Source organism: Plectropomus leopardus, chromosome 20 (genome assembly GCF_008729295.1).
Source record: "Plectropomus leopardus isolate mb chromosome 20, YSFRI_Pleo_2.0, whole genome shotgun sequence".
Lineage (NCBI taxonomy): Eukaryota > Metazoa > Chordata > Actinopteri > Perciformes > Serranidae > Plectropomus > Plectropomus leopardus.
Window position 1 is genome coordinate 24,326,799 of NC_056482.1, and position 18,739 is coordinate 24,345,537.

General features: G+C 36.9%; 1 protein-coding gene across 5 annotated transcripts; it reads right to left on the reverse strand.

Annotated features, from left to right (window-relative positions):
- Positions 1-377: 377 nt before the first annotated feature.
- On the reverse strand, positions 378-18,475 carry pip5k1ba (phosphatidylinositol-4-phosphate 5-kinase, type I, beta a). Of its 5 annotated transcripts, XM_042509095.1 has the most exons (16): positions 18,353-18,475; positions 16,738-16,790; positions 16,534-16,621; positions 11,669-11,898; positions 9,864-9,994; positions 9,169-9,286; positions 8,907-9,059; positions 8,012-8,308; positions 5,828-6,015; positions 5,379-5,459; positions 4,760-4,808; positions 4,553-4,637; positions 4,320-4,460; positions 4,126-4,210; positions 3,539-3,635; positions 2,637-2,696 (listed from the first exon to the last, which is right to left on the reverse strand). In XM_042509095.1, exons 4-16 carry the CDS (start codon positions 11,738-11,740, stop codon positions 2,658-2,660), a joined length of 1,536 nt encoding a protein of 511 aa, XP_042365029.1. In that variant the 5' UTR covers positions 11,741-11,898; positions 16,534-16,621; positions 16,738-16,790; positions 18,353-18,475; the 3' UTR covers positions 2,637-2,657. The 5 variants fall into 5 exon arrangements, with proteins under 5 accessions (XP_042365031.1, XP_042365029.1, XP_042365028.1 ...); XM_042509094.1 differs by lacking the exon at positions 18,353-18,475 and having other exon boundaries at positions 16,534-16,633; positions 16,738-16,774; XM_042509097.1 differs by lacking the exons at positions 2,637-2,696; positions 16,738-16,790; positions 18,353-18,475 and adding an exon at positions 378-899 and having other exon boundaries at positions 16,534-16,687.
- Positions 18,476-18,739: the final 264 nt, after the last annotated feature.

Below are 18,739 nucleotides of genomic sequence, written 5' to 3' on the forward strand. Positions count from 1 at the left end.
AAAGTTACAAGAAAATTACCTGGAATTAACAAAATAAAAAAAATAACAGCAAAAGAACAAAAGCATAGAAATTGCCTGAAAAAAAGCTAAAATAAAGCAAAAATATAAAATATAATAATTCTTATTTTTGTAAATCCATTTTTAATACATAATTATGAGAATTCTAAATATAGTTTTCTTGATTTTTTCCCCAGTTATTTGATAATTTACAATGATTTTTCCTCTTTATTGCTCCTTCTTAAACCGTGGTCATTTTCTTGTCACCTTTTACCTTTTTTTTTCAATTTGCAGAAAATTTTGTTGCTCATTGCCTTTTTCCAAATGTTTTTGGGAGAAAACATGAATTTGCTCAGGCTTTAAAGATCTGTGATTGTGAAAGGTGTCTGAACGCAGCACAAGAAAACTGATGTCGCTCCAGGTTTCAATGAATGATCTCGACATAGCTCCTCTGTTTATAATTATATGATTTGAAATTAACAGCATTATTTTTCCTGGTGAATTAAATGACAAGACAGTTTCTCAGAGTTCCAGCTGCTGAGGACACTTGCACAAAATTCACACATTCAAGAGGAGAGGTCAAATGTTTTTTTTGTTTTTTTTTTGTTAGCACTGTTTATAAATTAGCAGCAAAGTGCAAATGGCAGGAGAAGGAACATCTCCGTAGTGTTTTATATTTCTAGAAAAGAACCAGTGATTTGGCACATTTGCTTTGACTCGAAGAGGAAAAGTCACAGAGGCACAGAGTGAAGCTCACAGTGAAGAAACGGACATCAACACGTTACTTATAGTTTGTGTCACATTTGTGTCACCTGGTGTCTCGACACTGACTGTGGTAAGGGACTGGAAGGTCAAAGGTCAGAGGTCCAGGTGGCTGCAGAGGAGCCATCACTTGTTTCTCACTAGAAAATAAAAAAAGATTATTTTTTTATTTAAGTAACAAAGGACAACAGTCAAACTAATTAAGACTTGTGCATTTGTTAACTAGACACAGATTGACATGTTTTGATGTTGATGTTTTTTTTTTTATTTTGCACAATTTAAAATACACAAAATTAAAACAAATGGCAATATACCATGAAGGGAGAGCAAAAAAACTCAAATGGGCTTATATGAAACATAAGAACTACAAATATAACGTATCTGTAGTTTGCAGAAACATTCAATGCCAACATTTTCTTGCAGCGATTGCTCTGTTGGCAGAGGCTCAGGGGCCTAAGGGGCCACAGACTCTGCTTATAGAAACATTATTCATTCTCTTTGAAAAGTCAAACAATTCAGTTCAAAGAAATAGTTTTTGCATGATTTAGCAGCATACTTATTTCAAGCAAAGAAAGTGGAAAGTGTGCACATGGTTGAGTACAGGTGCAGAACAACAGTAGCAATGCAAGGAAAGAAAGTGCTGCATCTCAACAAAGCATCAGGGCTCAGGTCAGGTTCGGGTTTGTAGACGCCCCTTTGGCCTTTTCATAGATGTAATATGAGAAAAAATATAGATATATTAGATCAGGCCGAGTTTAGGCTCGTAAACTGAGATTAGGGTTGGGTCTTTGTGTCAACAATGGTTAGGTGATGTTACCAATGGCGAAGCTCCAAATTTGTATGAGTGTAGCCTTAGCTGTTTCTATTTCAGTGCATTTTCATTTCGTGAAAGTTAACTGTAATGTTTATATACTTCAAAATATCATGTTGTTGTACAAAAAGACCCTCTCAGGAGTTGGATATTAAGATTTTTTTGGGGAAAATAAATTTTGTTTTAACAGTATTAAGCAAATTTTATACATCTAGATGTTAAGTTTTATATCTTAGACAAATTAAATAACGCCTGAAAGTAGATATTCTGATATTTAAAACACTAAAAGAGCATTGGAAAATGTTAAGCTATAGTGTAATGTGCATGCAATTGGTGATTAATTGGGTAAAATATGCATAAAAGAAAAACCCACTGTTTTGGGATGTACAGATGATCTCTTGAGCTAGCACTTAAAAACGAGTGAAATGAGTGAAAAAAAAAGACAAATGGCTGTCAGAAAAGTCCTTGATTTCCCTTTTAACCCTCACTATAATATTTGAATCCCTCTGTCTTCTGTCAGAGGCTTTGAGATCAGATTAACTCCAAAGTCTGCCGGCTTCCCACAGCGCCTGAGTGGAACTGCTTAATGTGGGCTGAAGAACGGCTTCATATAAGCCTGAGTGAGGATTTGGTGGTTATATAAGAGAAGCGCTGCAGAAAAGGGGATTCATGGAGGTTTCTCAGGCTGACACGGACGTAAAGACTAAGAGGGGGGAGTGCAGGGGACAGAACTCTGCTGAGTCATGCAGCGTAGACGTCACAGGATGCCAGCGAGGCCTCTTGGACTCAAAATCTAGCACCAGCAAAGGAGAAAGTGCCACGAAGAATTCAGAAACTGCTCACTGGATTAGCAGCAAAAGATTGGCAGGAAGCTGTAAGCATGTATAGTGGACGTGTTTCCAATTTGGATATTCTGAGGCAAAACTGAATCATCATAAGCACCCCTGTGCCTTTTGTTGATGGCGCGCACATCGCCCACATTAACAGTGTCTCTTCCAAAAGAAATGATGAATTAATAATTAACAGAATGTTGTATCGATGTCATTTGCTGCTTACAGATTTTCGGTGGCGGGACTCAAACGACTGATCAACTCCAGCTGGGTCGCCTGGGTGAGACTGCGTGACGCTGGAAATGCAGAAACACCCAGTGACCCCTGGATTCATCACGAATTATGTCCCCAAATACAACCAGTGTTTTTGTTATTGAAAAAAAGTTATTAAGCGATGAGAATGGCGAATAAAAGATGCAATAAATAAAGAATGTTGCTGTAAATTACCAAAAATGCATTAGTTTGGGAAAACAAAGTCTTAATATGTCTTAATAAAAGTCTTAATAAGTATAGTAAATGATTGATTTTCAGGATTAACTGGAGACCATACTGTTTTTCTTTATTAGGCCCTCCTCCTGAGAATATAGCATGAAATGGTTGGCACCACTGGATTTATTGGGTCTTGTAGTTTCATATGATACCAGTATTACCAAAATTGACTTAAACCTGTGCAATTTCAATGTCACAATGTGCAATTTTATTATCATCATATGCAACTTATCACAATGTGCAATTGTTGTAAATGTTTTTCTCAACAGTTCAGTTTTGCGTTTTGTTCATACTGTTTATATTGTTCTTTTTGCTTTTTAATGCTGTACATAGCTTGATTTGATATCATTTTGCTGCTGTAATAATGCAAATTTCCCTGTTGTGGGACAAATAAAGGATTATCTTCACTTATTACTCTAGCCTTAAAACCCAGCCCAGTGCAGCCTCTTAGAGACGGGAATGTCAGTTGGAGATTAACGGGATATTAAAAAACAAACACAAACACAAAAAAACCCAGTATGGACCTTAATCACATTGCAAATAACATGTTAACGCTGACAGGCCAACAATATAGACAAATGTCCCGTAATTAGGAGAGTAACTGTAATGTTATTTTCACACAGACTGTATAAAATAAAACATGTCATACCAAGTAGACGTCCAGCTCAGAGTCTGATGTGCTCCTGCTGACAGACGGCAGAGGGTCGTCCAGAGCGATCGTTGAACTGGAGGCTCGTCGCTCTTCACTGAAAAAGAAAAATGCAAGTTAATATACTGCAAAGATGTAAAGGAGCTCACTAAAGCTCTGTTTTCTGCGCATAGGTCCACTTCTGAAAAATTTTGTATATATAGGAAATCAGTAGTTTTTTTTTTAAATGTAATTATTTTACCATTTGATTTAACCATTTCTCAAACAATGAAATGTATTTAAAAAAGCTTGTTAGATTTGCGCCTGACAGCAGCGATATGCATTTTGACTGTATCAGCCTTTTCAATAAGAATTCATAACACCTTGTACACCATGTGCACTGTAATACAGTACATACACTGTAACTTTAACATTCAGGGAGCTAACATCTTTTTGGATCGCAAAACTTGTCACTGCTCAGTTCAGTACCTTGCATCATCCTTTTTGTAAGTGTCAGACAATCTTATTTTTTTAAACTTCTTGGTAACTTCTTTAAGATAGAGAGCTCAGATCTGATCTCAGATCTGAGAGCTGCATGCTTGAAGTACCTGTTATCAAGATCCTCGTCGTCATTTTCGGTACACTCGAAGGAAACTCTCGGAAGGAGATCCGGTTGTTTGGAGGAACTGTAAACTGTTGTTATCGGACAGATCATCGATCAGTGAATCAAGCAGAGTCTTTAAGCAAACATTACAAAAAATGTTTGCTTGAATTTCCTGATAAATGCATTCCTTTGGCTTACAGTTTCCGTCCAGGTTGTCCATGCTTTGAGCCTTCTTCTCCTCCTTCTTCTCCTCCTTCTGTGGGGACAGCACCTCCTGAGACGCTGACTTCACTGCGTAGAGGGAGCTCCTCTTCCTCTTTGATGATGCTCCTCTTAAAGCTGAGAGACGCAAAGAAAAGAGGAGTTTTTAAAAGAGAAGCTCACTAATCTAGCTGTATTTTTCAGAAAACTGAATACACTCAGAAACTCACGGTGAAGCTTTTTAAACACAGTCGAGCCCATGAATTTCAGAAATCTGTCTGCGTAAAAGCTGGGCCTGTGAACTGACACCGTGTCCTGAGAAACAGAGAACGCCGTCAGATACAAACACACACATATACTTCTGTGCACATACACATGCATATACTTGGACATATAAGCCAGGAAGAAGGTAAGAAGGAGAGTGGGCAGTAACGTACCCCGTCATGTACAAGAGCTTTCCAGGAGTGCTCCACCTTTTTGATGAATCTGAAAATAAAAATTTAAAATTAAAAAAAATTTCACCAATCGTCATCTGTTGGCAGCCAGGTGGCGCACATTATCCTCCATTGCATAATTTCTGGACTTAGCCAACAAAATGAGACTGAATAAAAATGAATTAAAATTTAGGCAGAAACATTTTACATACATATTAATCTTTTGAAACCTGAGCAAGTAGGTTTTATTTCTTTCAGAAACATGACTTGAAGGCAATGAGAAATATAACAAGACTTGTCCCCTCTAAAAAAGGCAAGAATTTGGTAAAAACTGACAGGAAAATTACCTGAAAATGAGTTACAATCAATTAAAGGAACATTTTTGAAAGTAAGTATTAAAAACATATTTTATTAATCTTATAACATTGAGTTTTTGATGTAATTTAATTTACTATATTGCAACAGATTTAAAATTTTGTTTTAATTTTTAAATTTTTACGATTAATCATGAAAAAGTCTAAATTACTTCATTCAAATGGCCCTCTGGTGAAAAATGAATGTACATTGGAGAATTTCAGCAGACTAAAAATGTATTTGTCTGTGCTTAATGCTGCGAGCTCACCTGTAGGACTGAAGGATGTCAATGATTCCTAAAAAGATGAGAAGGTTCTCATCTTTATGTTTGGCAGGAATTCCACCCAATCTGAAAAAATAAATATGTGTCAATGAAGAAAACAAAGTAATGGATCTCGTAATTTTCTTTAGTTGTTTCATTTCATAGTAAAGAGTTATTATAGTGCCACCATCAGGAAAATCATCACCCTAATCAAACGTGTCGTTTTGACCGCCTTGGACTATTGTGCAAAATTTCACAATAGTATTTCTGTCTTCACATAACCTACTTTAATAACCCACTATAAGGTAGCTGCAAAAATACTATTAATATGAAACCAAGCTGTGAAATGTGATGTGATGTAAAATGTTACTTTTTCATAACTGCCCTGCAGAGCCAAAGAAAAAAAAGTGCAGAAATGATGTTAACAAATGAAGAAACTGCAAAACTGTTCTCACGTTTCGTCGTCATCAGCCACCGGTTCAGGTGCCTTCGCATTCCCCTGGATGGACTCGAGGGCGGTGGAGTAAAGGACTTTCTGTCCTTTCCTGCTGTCACATCGGTTTCCTCTGCTCAGCGGCTTCCGGTCCAAAACATGAATTCCCAACAGGAGACTGTAGTCCATGATCTTAAAGCTCTCCAGGACCTGACAAGAGACAGAAACTGGACATGAGCAACTTCAGCAATTAGCAGAAACACTTTAACTAAAAGATTTATATAAAAAAAAGTCAGACTAAAAGTCAGAATGGGCTGTCAAACCTGTCCCTTTTCATTAAGATTTAATTTAAATGCCTTTCTTCCCAGTATTCTGAGATCCTGCAGCTGTCTTACTACAGTAACATCAAGCAAATTCAGTATGCATTACAGCATCTATTTCAGAGAGACAAGACTATACATATGCATGGTTAGATTTAGTATGTACTATGGAATTGGGACACACAATGGGCCACTGCACCTGGCTTTCAGGACTGAGGTGAGGGACTTCAACCTCCCTGTAATACAGGGCAAGACAAAAGAGAAATTCTTCTTAAAGTGGCAGTATATGAAACTAATAGCTTTAACACAGCAGCAAACCACTGTTTGTTATGTAAAGATATAGAGGAGTTATGGCATCCTGAGCGGAGAATGAACTCACATCCTCTCTGTGTGTACTATAATCCCAGCTCCTCTGTTTTTTGTTGTGTAAGATGGTTTGGCTGTACGTGCATGTTAATGCATGTGAGTTCCAATGTGTGTGTCTGACGAGCTTTTCTGTTTTTTGTTGTGTAAGATGGTTTGACTGTACATGCATGTCAGTGGATGTGAGTCCCGGTGTGTGTCCGACTAGACGGTGTTGTTGCAGAAATGAAGTTGCAGCTCTGTCATAGCGGCTAACAGCCAGCTCAACCACTTCCATGTTGAGAGCTGTGTGAAAACAATTCCCGGCTCAGACTCTGAATCATAGATATGCTCTTAATGTTGAACTTTTAAACAAGCTGTACTCCCCTACACCCAAGCCCTTCCAGTTAAAGAAGCTAAACTTTGACCTGATAGAGCAATGGTACAGAGCAACATAAGTCTCAATCCTTCTGACCAAATACTGACGTCATGAAGTAACTCCCATAAACAAAGAGGCCCTGACTTCCCACTGTGTTACCTAACACACTGAGGTCGTGCAATAAGAGCATGTTACACCCAGACGGGCCAGTTTGTTCTCCACAGTCCTGCTGCTCAGCCTGATCATATGAGTCAGGTGCTTCCCTGAATTGGGTGTTAATCCTCCTTCAAGCGATCACTGTTGTTTCACACTAATGAAATAACAGGCAGGCGCTAATGAGGCCATCATAAGAGCTTGAGACTGAGTGAGGGGAGGGGTGGCTGTGTCTCACAGAAGTGGGCTGTAGTGGTTGCATAATGTTATCTAATGGCTGGAGAGGTTTCATGATCACTGGCTGAATTCAGTCCAGGCTGTGTTGACGAAAAATTAAAACCCACTGTGAGTGTTAAAAAGATAAGTAAATAAAGTGATTGAACAACCAAGTGCCAACTTATTTCTTATGTAATTGAGCCTATTTAGCCAATTTTCTGGGTTCAGCTTCTGATATGTGAGAATTTGCACTGTTACATTATGTAAATTAAATATTTTTGTGTCAAGAACTGTTTTAGAAGTAATTAACTGATAACCAGTTGCAGTCTTATTAAAAAAAAAATCCCAAAAACCCAACATAATGATAAAAATGCAAACATTATAATAGCATGTTCATTCAACTCATTTCTTGAGTCAAACATACAGTCTCTAAACTCATTAGAAGTTTGCTGTAGATATTCATAGTCCGCAGGGATTAACCCTTGTTATTTTTGGGACCATTTAACCTTTTTTTTCAAGCTCAGCGGGGAGGTTGAAATTCCCTTTAGCAAGACTTTGACCCAAAACTGATCTTAATAAACATAGCCTTGTGTTCAAAAAAACTCAAAAACCTCACAGTGGCAGAGTTGTTAAACTAGATTTCCAAAACATTTTCTGAGCAAATTATTTGTCCCAAGAGGATAAACTTTTACAATTTTGTAAACTCTACTGTACTGTCTTTCCATTAAAGCCAGCTTCAGGCCACAGTGTTTACTCTGACACAGCCCATTACAAGTAGATCATCATGTGAACGCACCCGACAGTCCCTCTGCAGGGTCTTCATCAGGGCACTGTAGGTGTCGGGGTCGAAGTGCAGGCCCTCGTGCATCTCCTGGAAGTCCAGGTCTTTGAACGTGGGCGAGGACTTGAGACGCTCTTTGCGTGAGGCGCGGCGTTTGTACGAGGAGCCCTTCAGGTCGTACTTGTAGTGCATCTTCATGGCACGCGGCAGCACATTGTTCATCACCACCACGCGGATGGTAGCGCCGCTGCACTGGATGCAATACAGTCCGTAGAACTTGGGCAGCAACGTCCTCGGATTCTGATTCAGATTCTGCAACAAAAACGGAGCAGATTTTTTCAGGATTATATGTTAAATAGAAACATATAGATGTCACTGGTCTTATTGTTGCACTGTGGTCAAGTCAAAGCACCATTATAAGAGAAACTTGAATCCTTGGCTAATAATCGGCTAATGGCAGCCATAGAAGTCAGTTAAACATTGTCTCAAAGCTTTAGCCCTGTTATAAAACAGGATTTATCTGCTACATCGAGCCCTATTATAGTTATAATCAAAAATATAAAAACACATAAAAACTGTGAAACTGCATATCCCCGCATGAACATTACATTTGTAATGTTTGTTTTTTGTCACATATGCAGATTGTGTTTACTCTGTAATCTAGGCTAAGACTAGACGTCTACTAAGCTTTCAGTTTTAACCTTGAATTTACTGAAACTGATAGAAAGATAAATATAATCGTCTCAAGATAAGTAGATGTATAATAAACATTTATTAAATGCCTTTTCAGTGTTAGTCAGACTAGAACAGTATAATTCATCTGCCCTCATGTCCAAATTTAACCTTTTAGCAGTTTGCTACATATATTTTTTCTGGTGTGCACTGTTTTTTTGGGGGGGGGGCAGCTCACCATGTAGTAACCAGGAAGCAGCTTCTGCAGGAACTCAGCCTCTTTAGGCTGCACTGTCTTAATGATGAACTCGTCATCGCTGGTGAGGTAGAACCAGGAACTGCTGGCGCCGGGGTTGGACAGCTCGATCAGAGGCTCATTGCAGATGGAGTACTGAAATTCAGAGCAACCCAACAGTCTTAGCGTGAGTAAGTGTTGCAATGAAATCAACCCAAACTTCCGTCACATCGTTCTGAGTCATGATGTAAATTTCCACACTGACCAGATAGTCGTCTGGTTTGATGCCAAACAGCTCTCTGAAGTAGCGGAACGCCAGCGGTGCGTACGTTTTTAGACGAAAATCTGGGTAGTGATGTGCTGGAGTCAGGTTGCTGCCCTCACTGGAGAACAAAGAAAATGTATTTAAGTTAGGATTACAAAAGTTTCAATTTACTGTAACAGGTTAGTGACTTCACTTGATTTATTTAATACAAATGCATATGCTGGAACATCTGTACTTTGTTGTAACAGTAAGACTGTGTGTAATATTGGATAATCTTTAAATGTATGGGCGCCATTTTTAAAAAAAATATTATTATAATTTTCTGGAAAGGAACCTTTAAAGTAAAGGATAAAGTATTTTAAGTTGTTTGACATGTGAAAATTGTACAACTTGCTCTTCGGGAGTTTGAAAAGTGTTAAAATGAAGTTTAAAAGTTTAAAATCTTTTCCAGAACAAACACACTAACATTCCCCCACATTTCACTGGGATGGATGCAGAGACAGATATCTCAAAATCTCACGAGATAAAACCGATCTGATTACCTAATTATCACAAAAGGGACGTGAAAAAAAACATCATCTTTTTTAATTTGAGTGAACCAAACCCTTATGTTTGTTAATCTGAACTAGACTGTGACTGTGTGAATCTGCTAAACGTCAACAACTGAAAATGAAATGATGTGAAATAGAGAGTACCTGGGCAGGAAAACGCTCTCCACCACAGAGAAGTCCTGCATGAGAACATCTCTGTCAGGTTTAGAGCTGAGGTTTCCCACAGCGTAACCGATTCCCAGCTGGATGGCTCCTTTCAGGGCAGCCGCGGTGGGCTGACAAACCACAGCAGAGAAGAAGACAACATGCTTGTTTAAAAAGAAATCAGCACAAATGAGGACAAAAAACAAGAAAACCCAAGCTTTTCTAAAAAGACAATAAAACCACAAGGTAAAAATCTACATAAACTGTCAACTCTCAATTTGATTGTCATTAAATATTTTACAGACATTCACGGTCCCCAGAAATTGAATCCTACAGGCTTTAGTGATCCCTTGACTTTTCCTCTTGCACCATGAGGTTGACATTTTTGTTTTTTAGTAAAATTCCTCAACAAATATTGGATGAATTTCCATCAAATTAGGTACACACATATATGTTTGCCTCCAGATGAACTAATATTTCAGCCGAGTCGATTAACTTTTCCTATAACGCCATTATCAGGTCAAAAGTTGAGCTTGTCCGATACTTGTCCGATAAATTGGTAATTTCATCACTTTTTATTTAATCAATAAATAGCAACTGTTTGCATGCTAACATGCTCAACTAAGCTGGTGAACCTCGATTACCTGCTGAACATTTGCAAATATGCTGATGCTATTAGCAGGAGAGCCGCTAACATAATGTATTTAATACAATAATGATGTGACAAATGTGACGTTGCATGTGAAATTTGACTTTTAACAGGCTGTTTTCTACCTGCTGAGGGTCACATGTCTACATCAGCACTAATGCATGCATGTACAAAATGTCACAGGATCCATCCAATAGTTGTCAGTGCATTTCAGTCTGGACTAAAATGTTGGAAGGACTAACAGAACAAAAAAAAAACCCCATGCAAAACAAAAAAACAAATTTCTGATAGTTAAGCAATTCATTTGTGAATAAATTGTTGCTGGTGTATTTTCCTTTTTGTTGCTTCCCTGTATGTGTTCATAATAGTAGGGATGTGTCATATGATGCATGAAGTTTATTTATTTTTATTTGTTAAGGGAATGTCAAATATGTGTTTAATATTTGTTATTATCGGCATTTATGTCTTTGTCATATTGAAAGCAATTACTGATTGATTTATAGCTGCAAGTTGTTTTGAAAATAAATAAAGGAAATCAGTCAAAATAAAATAAAGAAGGTAAAATTGGCCTTTCTAAACAAACTGTTATGAAGGCATTAAGTCTGAAATAAAGTGTGAGATAGCTTATATAGCAACAAAATATATCTGTCTCATAAACTGAGCTTATTTCCCTCAAACTGAACAGCAGTGAAATCTCTGTGTAAGACCAGACTGAAGCTGATCAGCCTAATCGTCTTGCTCACCACCACCCTGTTCCCACCATCAGCAAACACCTGTTATATAACAAAGCTGACTAACAAAAACAACATTCGGCCGCAGTTATGGTGTTGCTCTTTGTTTTTTCTGAAACTGAAATTTACATCTTCATTTTCATACTGATGTAAATTCATGACCCATTCGATTTTGAATTATCAACAGCAACATACTAGTGAGAAAATCAAAGCCTTTTCTCAAATTTCTAAGCAAAGAGGTGTTTATAAAATTTTGTATACATATACTAACAATAAATCTAAAAATGTATTATTTTATTTTTAGTGTGCTCGAATACTTCATTTTCCGTTTTTATGTCATGATTCTGCAATAGTGGGTGTCACTGTCATCAAAGTAGAGGATGTTTGAGATCTTTCTTTGCAAGAAAAATATTACAAGAACTTACCTTTTTATGATCCTTTGAAGCTCTAGAGGTTATGGTTCCTCTTCCTACGCTGTCTGCGCTGCTGGTTGACATGTTTTTGGACAGAGAGAACTTGATTAGGGGGAAGCTAGTCCGTCCTTCCTCCAACTGTGAGGCTGAGTTCCTTCTTTCCCCTCAGTGATGAATGACCAGATGCAGCGATTTACCCTGAATGAGCGTTACCGAAACTGCATTTTCCAGGTGCACTGCTCCTGTAGGTAAAGAGAAGACGAGTTAATACGGCTTTGAACGTCAATGCTGGCGAAAACTGCACGGCTATAACTATTTAAACAACTTTCCCATTTCAGGGCTTACAGAAATCTCTTCCACAGTTTATCTGTCTAGTTTAAATTCGCCTCGTACTCCACGAGGGTCTTTCATATGACTTACAGAGCCGTAAGAGTGCAGACCTCTCTGTCCAGGGCCTTGCTAAGTTCTGAGGGACCACAAGTGTTTGTTTGAGTCTTGAACTCCAGAATCCTTCACAACAGCCCTTGATCCTCATTAAGAAGGATTGGGAAACCATTGCAAACCAAATTCCCCTGTTTTATAACAGTTTGCTGTGCTTCGTTGCTTACACATGTGACCCTCACATCCCTGAAAAGGCGGGAGCAATTTTGTTGACAGAAACAACTAATAAACCGACTGATACAGTACTTCATGAAGGAGTAGTTGTGGGGATTGCTGTTGCAGAAATATTGTTGTGTTTATATTAAAAACATTTACCTCCGTCATATGTATGCAGTGTGATTGATTGAATGTTAATTCATGTAAAAAAAAACATAGAAATGGTCTTTAATTGGAGTTTGTTAACCTCTACGAACTCTACTTTTTGAAAGCCCCCAAATGTTTTAATAAATGACTACATATACCCAAAACCTGCCATTTTTAATAAAAAATTTAAATGAAAGTAGTGATTTTATTTCATTTTGTAATGGCTTTTACATCCTTGCTTGTAAACTGATTAAAGTATAATGAAGACATACCCCAACTTTCTGGTACTGTTTATGAAGTTCTTTTTTCCCTTTTTAAAATTAGTTTTTCTAGGTTCATATCTGTACTTGTATCTACTTTATTGGTCCTTTTTTTAGTACTTGGAGAGATAAAGCTACCAAGCCCTATGAGGACTATCAGCTTGGACCTTGTCATAACTACTTGTTCTAAAAGTACATTATGTCACACTGAAATGTTAATGACGTAGAAATGATCACGGTTCAATTAGTTCCTGCCAATGATAGATTTAAGGATTACAAACTGCTGCAACAATGTTCTGCAATTAGCAGCACATTTAAAATGAGCTCTTTCGTAATGCAAAGGCTCTACAGAGGCCAAATCAAGGTCCAAAGTGGGGTGGATTGGTCATTAAAACTGCCAAAGTACTTGATTTGTGTATCAGACATATTGAGAAACTCTACACGTATAAGAACACGTATGTTTGTCTGTAAATATTTAAATAATTTTGGAAAATAGAAAAAAAAACCAAAACACCCAAAAACAATTCACATACTAAAGCCATTATGCTATATGTTTTACATTGGTAAATGAAAGTACATTTGAGTGATTTTTATATGAAAGTAGAGTGCCACACATTTTCAGTTCCTCGCTGCAGCTGTTAAACAAATAAACAATCAGATTCCTCTCAAATCATATCGATTTTCTCATATTTTAAACGAGGTCTGGATACTTTCAGGTAGTAATTTATTTTTTTTATGTTGTGATTTGTGTTCTAAAATCTGAAAAATCTCTGATTTCTAGAGTTTTAAATAAACATTGGGTTTGTTAGTTCTTGAAAAACTTGTCCGTTTACAATTCTCATGTCTGTCTTTTTAAGTAAAAAAAGTAAGTCTGACATTTTTGCTTTGCTATCAATAATAACAATTAAATTTTAACATCAACTGTTATATGTTTTCCTCGTAAATCCATCAAATGATTGCCAAAGATGATGAATGTACTTTTGGTTGTAGTAGATTCTGATAAAGTCTGCTACAAATGAACTAACTCTTTGAAAGTTGAAAGTTTCCACAGTATCAAAAAGTTGTTTCAAATTTTTCACAAAAATACATAAAATATATTCAAATGTAATCAAATGAAACAAATATATCATAAATACAAACATAATTTCCATAATAATACAAAATAAAATGGGCCTAACACTGAGCCTTGAGGAATGCTGCAAGTAACCTTACATAACTTTTTATTAATATTATCTGACAAAAGTTATATTTTTTCCAAGAAGCCACTAAACCAGTAGTGTGCAACGCTTCTAATGCCATGTGTGTTGTATGTAAGTGGTAACCTTGGAAGCATATTGATTGGCCTATATATGTTTAAATATACTTAAGTGTAAAAGGCAGTGTGTTGGTACTCAAGATTGCTTTCGGTTTTGAGACCGCTCGAGACTAATTTTGAAGGTCTCATCTCAGACTCGACTGTTTACTTGGTCTTGTTTCGGTTTCAAACAAAGGGGATTCTGGATTTTATTTTAAGATCATTAAAGACCACAACTGTGGGCATAATGCTAAACTGCATATGTAAAAAAAAAAAAAGTGTATTGAGTCAAGACGGTTTAGTTGATTTCAGCTTCTTTGTGTTCTCATAGAACACAAAGGGAGTTCCCCATACAAAAAAAATTCACTTCTGTCATGCCTTTTGATTACTTTATCAAGACATTTCTTGAAGTACACTTACATACGTACGCAAACATATAGTTCAGCAGTAAAAGAGGTGAAGAAAGAGGACTTGTCATGTTTTCTGTAGGTGTTTTTATGGGAATGTAGATCTTTAAGATCTGTTTGAGGAGTGCATTTCATTTGCATATAACACATTTTATCGAAAGTGTGTCACACTGTGTGGGACTCACCCTGCCTCGATCGTGTCTCTACCTCAATACACTTTTTGTCTTGGTCATGACTTAGTCTCGGTTAAAGTAGTCATGACTACAACACAGGCTGGCTGAATTGTTTTTAAGCTTTAAGGCCAAGTACTTCTTCAAATGACACAAATATTAACTTGTGAAACATAAAAAGTTACTATCAAAACATCTCTTCTTGTGTGCTAAGGGCACTTGCAAAATCCAGCACAGATCCTGACAGACAAGCCTCTGTTTATTTTAAGTACTGCCTCAGGATGTGGTATTGTGGTCTGACTCGGGGAAAATGAAACTGTTTCATATGGGTCATGGTGAGAAAGCGCGTTTCACAAGGATCTGCCTTGCAGTTCTTGCAGGTTGTTTGCAACTTGAGGTTGAGGAGATGAAGAAACCTGCTAAAGATTAGTCAGTTTTATAAACAGACTTAAGTAATGAATGGAGTTAATCATATGTATGTAAAGTCTTTGAGGGTTGATTTCAGGTTTTCTCTGCAGCAATTTTTGCATATTGAAAACACACAGTTACACAACAGCACAACATGGCTGAAAACATGTTGGATTATTTGTAAGTGCATTAGTTTTCCTTCTGAAATGTCAGATGCATCACTTTCCACTCAAAGCAATGACAAAAACTTAAACTTAAGCCTTAGGGCCCACTCTGTGCACAAAATCGCTTTTCAAAACAAGGTTATTATACATTAATATTATTTTCTACTTCCATTAAGTTATTTTTTATCCAACATCTGTCCTAATCGTGAATATTATTTTTTTTTTTGTAATTTTTCAGAATTTTAACCCTTTAAATGCCTGTTTTTTTCATGATGCCACTGTTTTTAGATGAAAAACACAAAAAGACATTTTCCCCCAATATATATGATATGATATGATTTTCTACTTTCATTGAGTTGATTTTTTGTAACCTAATCATAAATATCAAATATTCATTAATTTTCAGAATTTTAACCCTTTAAATGCCAGGTTTTTTTCATGATGTCCCTATGTTTTTTAAATGAAAGAAAACAACAACACACAAAAAAAAATATTTTCAATATATTACATGCAAGGTACATTTTAAAATAATTATTATTATCAGGGCCTGGGATATGTCAATGATTTGCAGCAACATTGACTGCTACAGTGCACCTAGTGGAAGTAGTATGTATTTTCTCCATGCCAAATATGGTAAAAAATAAATAAATGACATCATCAAGTAGAAAACAGTCAAAATGACAAATTCCATTGCAAAAGCCCAGAATGACACCCTGAGTAATACAATCCATGTTTTTATGCTTTGATGGCCGTTGGATCAAAAACTGCAGTATGAATGGGTTTCAGTGGTGCAGTATGAATGTAACAATTTTGCTTACACTGTGTATTTTAGACTTTTTGTATGAGCTGGGCTGGAAATTCACAGATCAAACAAAAATACACAATCACAAGCCAAAATGTACGCCATGTGCATGAACACAGCCAGAATTATCAAAAAAATGAAGAATAAAAAGCGTGTTAAATGCGCCAAACAGTCTCTGAGGGGTTAATAAGCTTGCATAATAATAAAAGCTTGGTGTATACGCTGTAAACGGTATTATGTAACCTGTTAGACTCAGGTGAACTTAGGTAAATATTTAAACCTGCACACTCACACGCCATGCACACTGCTGCTGTTTTGCATACATGTCCACAATGACAACCCCTTTCAGCACATTGCAGACATTGTACTTTCTGTTGCTGACTGAAGGGAAGTGGAGCTGGTTTCCTCTTGTGATACTATCATTAGTTCATCTTCCTCCTGAGGCAAAATGCGTAAGACCTGTACGAGCTACGTGATACTCTAATAATGATCATTCTCATTCACAACAGAATAAACACCTACAGCTTAGTGTAAGACAGAAAAGTTAATCAAGCAGCTCCATCGTCACGTTATATTCAAGTTAATAGACAGAGGAAGTTTGTTCGGCGGGAATAAACCGCCTTCTTACCTTAACAGGCATGGTCGTGCAATAACGACAGTGATGGGTGCAGGTCAGTGAAACAGCGATGACACGCCGGCGTTGACTAAGTGTCAGACTGACCGACAAACTGAAGTGAGATGAGGAGCAAAGTGCTGCAGCGACTATAGAGCATCCTCACCACTTCCTCCTCTCTCTCCCTCTCTGCGTGCGTGTCTCTCTCTCTCCTCCTACCTGCTGTATTATTCCCAGAAGCTGCATGACTCAGACTGAGTTGTAGATATTGTCTGTGGGAGAGAAATGTCAGTAAGAGTCGAACATTTCCATCATTTTTATACTCTTTCTCTTCAGCTCCTATTTATACTTGTTATATATTTATACTTAATGAAATGTGACCTTTACATTCTGTTTTGTTAGTTTTCACCCATTAAAATATTCTATTCTTGTCTTTATACAACATTTTTTAAGTGTGAAAGTCCATTTTTAATATTACAATGTTGGCAATATTGTTAATAGACATGGTTATGATGAAGATGAGTAATATTTTAGTTACTTGATGTTAATCAGCTCATGTTTTAACTTAAAAAGTGGGCTATTTATTTTGCTTGTATTAGTCAGAGGATAATAGAGATGAAAGGAAATTAGGGGCATAATGTACATTTACTAACATATTTCACTGAAGTACAAGTACTTTAAAATTATACTTGCGTATTTTCATTTTACTTTACACTAATAGGTTTGGATTTCGAGAGGCATGCAGGGGACATATCTCCCAAAATATTCACAACATATGCAGTTGTCCCACCCAAATAAAAACATAACATAGCAGAAGACTTTTACTTTGGGATAACGAAAGACATTTACAACATAAATTTAAGGAAAAATTGGTACATAAAGACCAAAAAAAAAAAAAAAAAATCACCAAAATGAAAGAAATTAACAGTTTATACTCAAAATTTTGAATAGGTGTCCTACAATATGGAAAGAAAACCTATACCATTGTTATATTAAATTACATTTCATTTTTACTGTTTGTCTGATAGCTGTTATTAGTTACTTTTTAAGGTAAGATTTTTCATAAAAACAAATTATTAGTGTAAAAAAGACAATTCAAGGATGAATCAGTTGTTCCCAAACTTTTCGGGAAAAATGTGTCTAGTTGGGGCTCTTTGCTTCATCTCATGAGTTTTCTGAACTGCTCAGAGCTCGATGTCCCCACTAAGTTTCTCAAATGGTTTTATTTTAAGAGCTGGTAATATAACTCATTATCTAAAAAAAAACAAAAAAACATCAAAAACAGATGAATAGAGGGGAAAAAAAACATGATTTGTGCAGCTTTTCCTTTTTTTCCCAAATTCATTTATCATCTCATGACCCCTCAGATTCATGTTTAACATTTGGAGGGGCCACAACCCTTAGATTGGAAACCAGGGACAATATTCACTGTACACAGAGTAGTTAAACTAGCTCCACCTTCAGCAGCAGCACTTGTAGGCCAATATAATGAATCCAGGGACCAACAGAGAGCCAATCAGACGGAGAACAGGTGACATTACAGGTGAATCACTTTTCCAAACTGTGGAGAAAGAAGTGCTGATGAAATATCTGCAGGGCTTTTTAGGAAAGTGGGACAAAACGTGGTAAAATGTTAATTTTAACAGACACGTTGGAGCGCTGAACGCTGTTGTTTTACGCAGGCGCACTGCTTTTTAATACTGCAGCGTTTATTCAGCTCTCGTGATCTGATTTGGCAAAGCAAGTGTACAAGCAAACATTGATCAGAAGTTGGTTTATATTACCGTCGCTGCTGGGAACCTCTGAATCATCCACAAAACGAGAGCAAACATACCTCAAACTCCGTTTCGCATCGTTTTGGGGAAACACGACGTTCAACCAGGAAACTGTAGCAAAACGGTGCTCAGCGTTTGAACAGCCTCAACCTGCCAGGTGAACAGGTGGGCGGGGCAGTCAGGTGATGGAGAAAGAGTGGGAAAAGTGGGAAGTCTGAGGGCATCTAGTGGATGAATGGAAATGACTGAGGCCTATAAGGAAATTAAGATCTGAGCACGTCTTCAGTCCCTGATGTAAACCAGGTACATCGTGATCATATGGCCACTCACTCATTCATTTATATATTTATTTATTTATAATCTATCTAATAATATATCTCGTACCTGATGCATTGGGACAGAGATACTCACTTGCTAGGGGGCAATTAATAAACAAACATTAATAA

Excerpts from the sequence above, each read along its gene's own strand:
- pip5k1ba (XM_042509095.1), bottom strand. The coding sequence starts at position 11,740 with ATGTCAACCAGCAGCGCAGACAGCGTAGGAAGAGGAACCATAACCTCT. Across the intron at positions 9,995-11,668 it reads CTTCAAAGGATCATAAAAAG|CCCACCGCGGCTGCCCTGAA; the intron begins GTAAGTTCTTGT and ends GTGGTTTGTCAG. Across the intron at positions 4,638-4,759 it reads AAGCTCTTGTACATGACGGG|GACACGGTGTCAGTTCACAG; the intron begins GTACGTTACTGC and ends TCTGTTTCTCAG.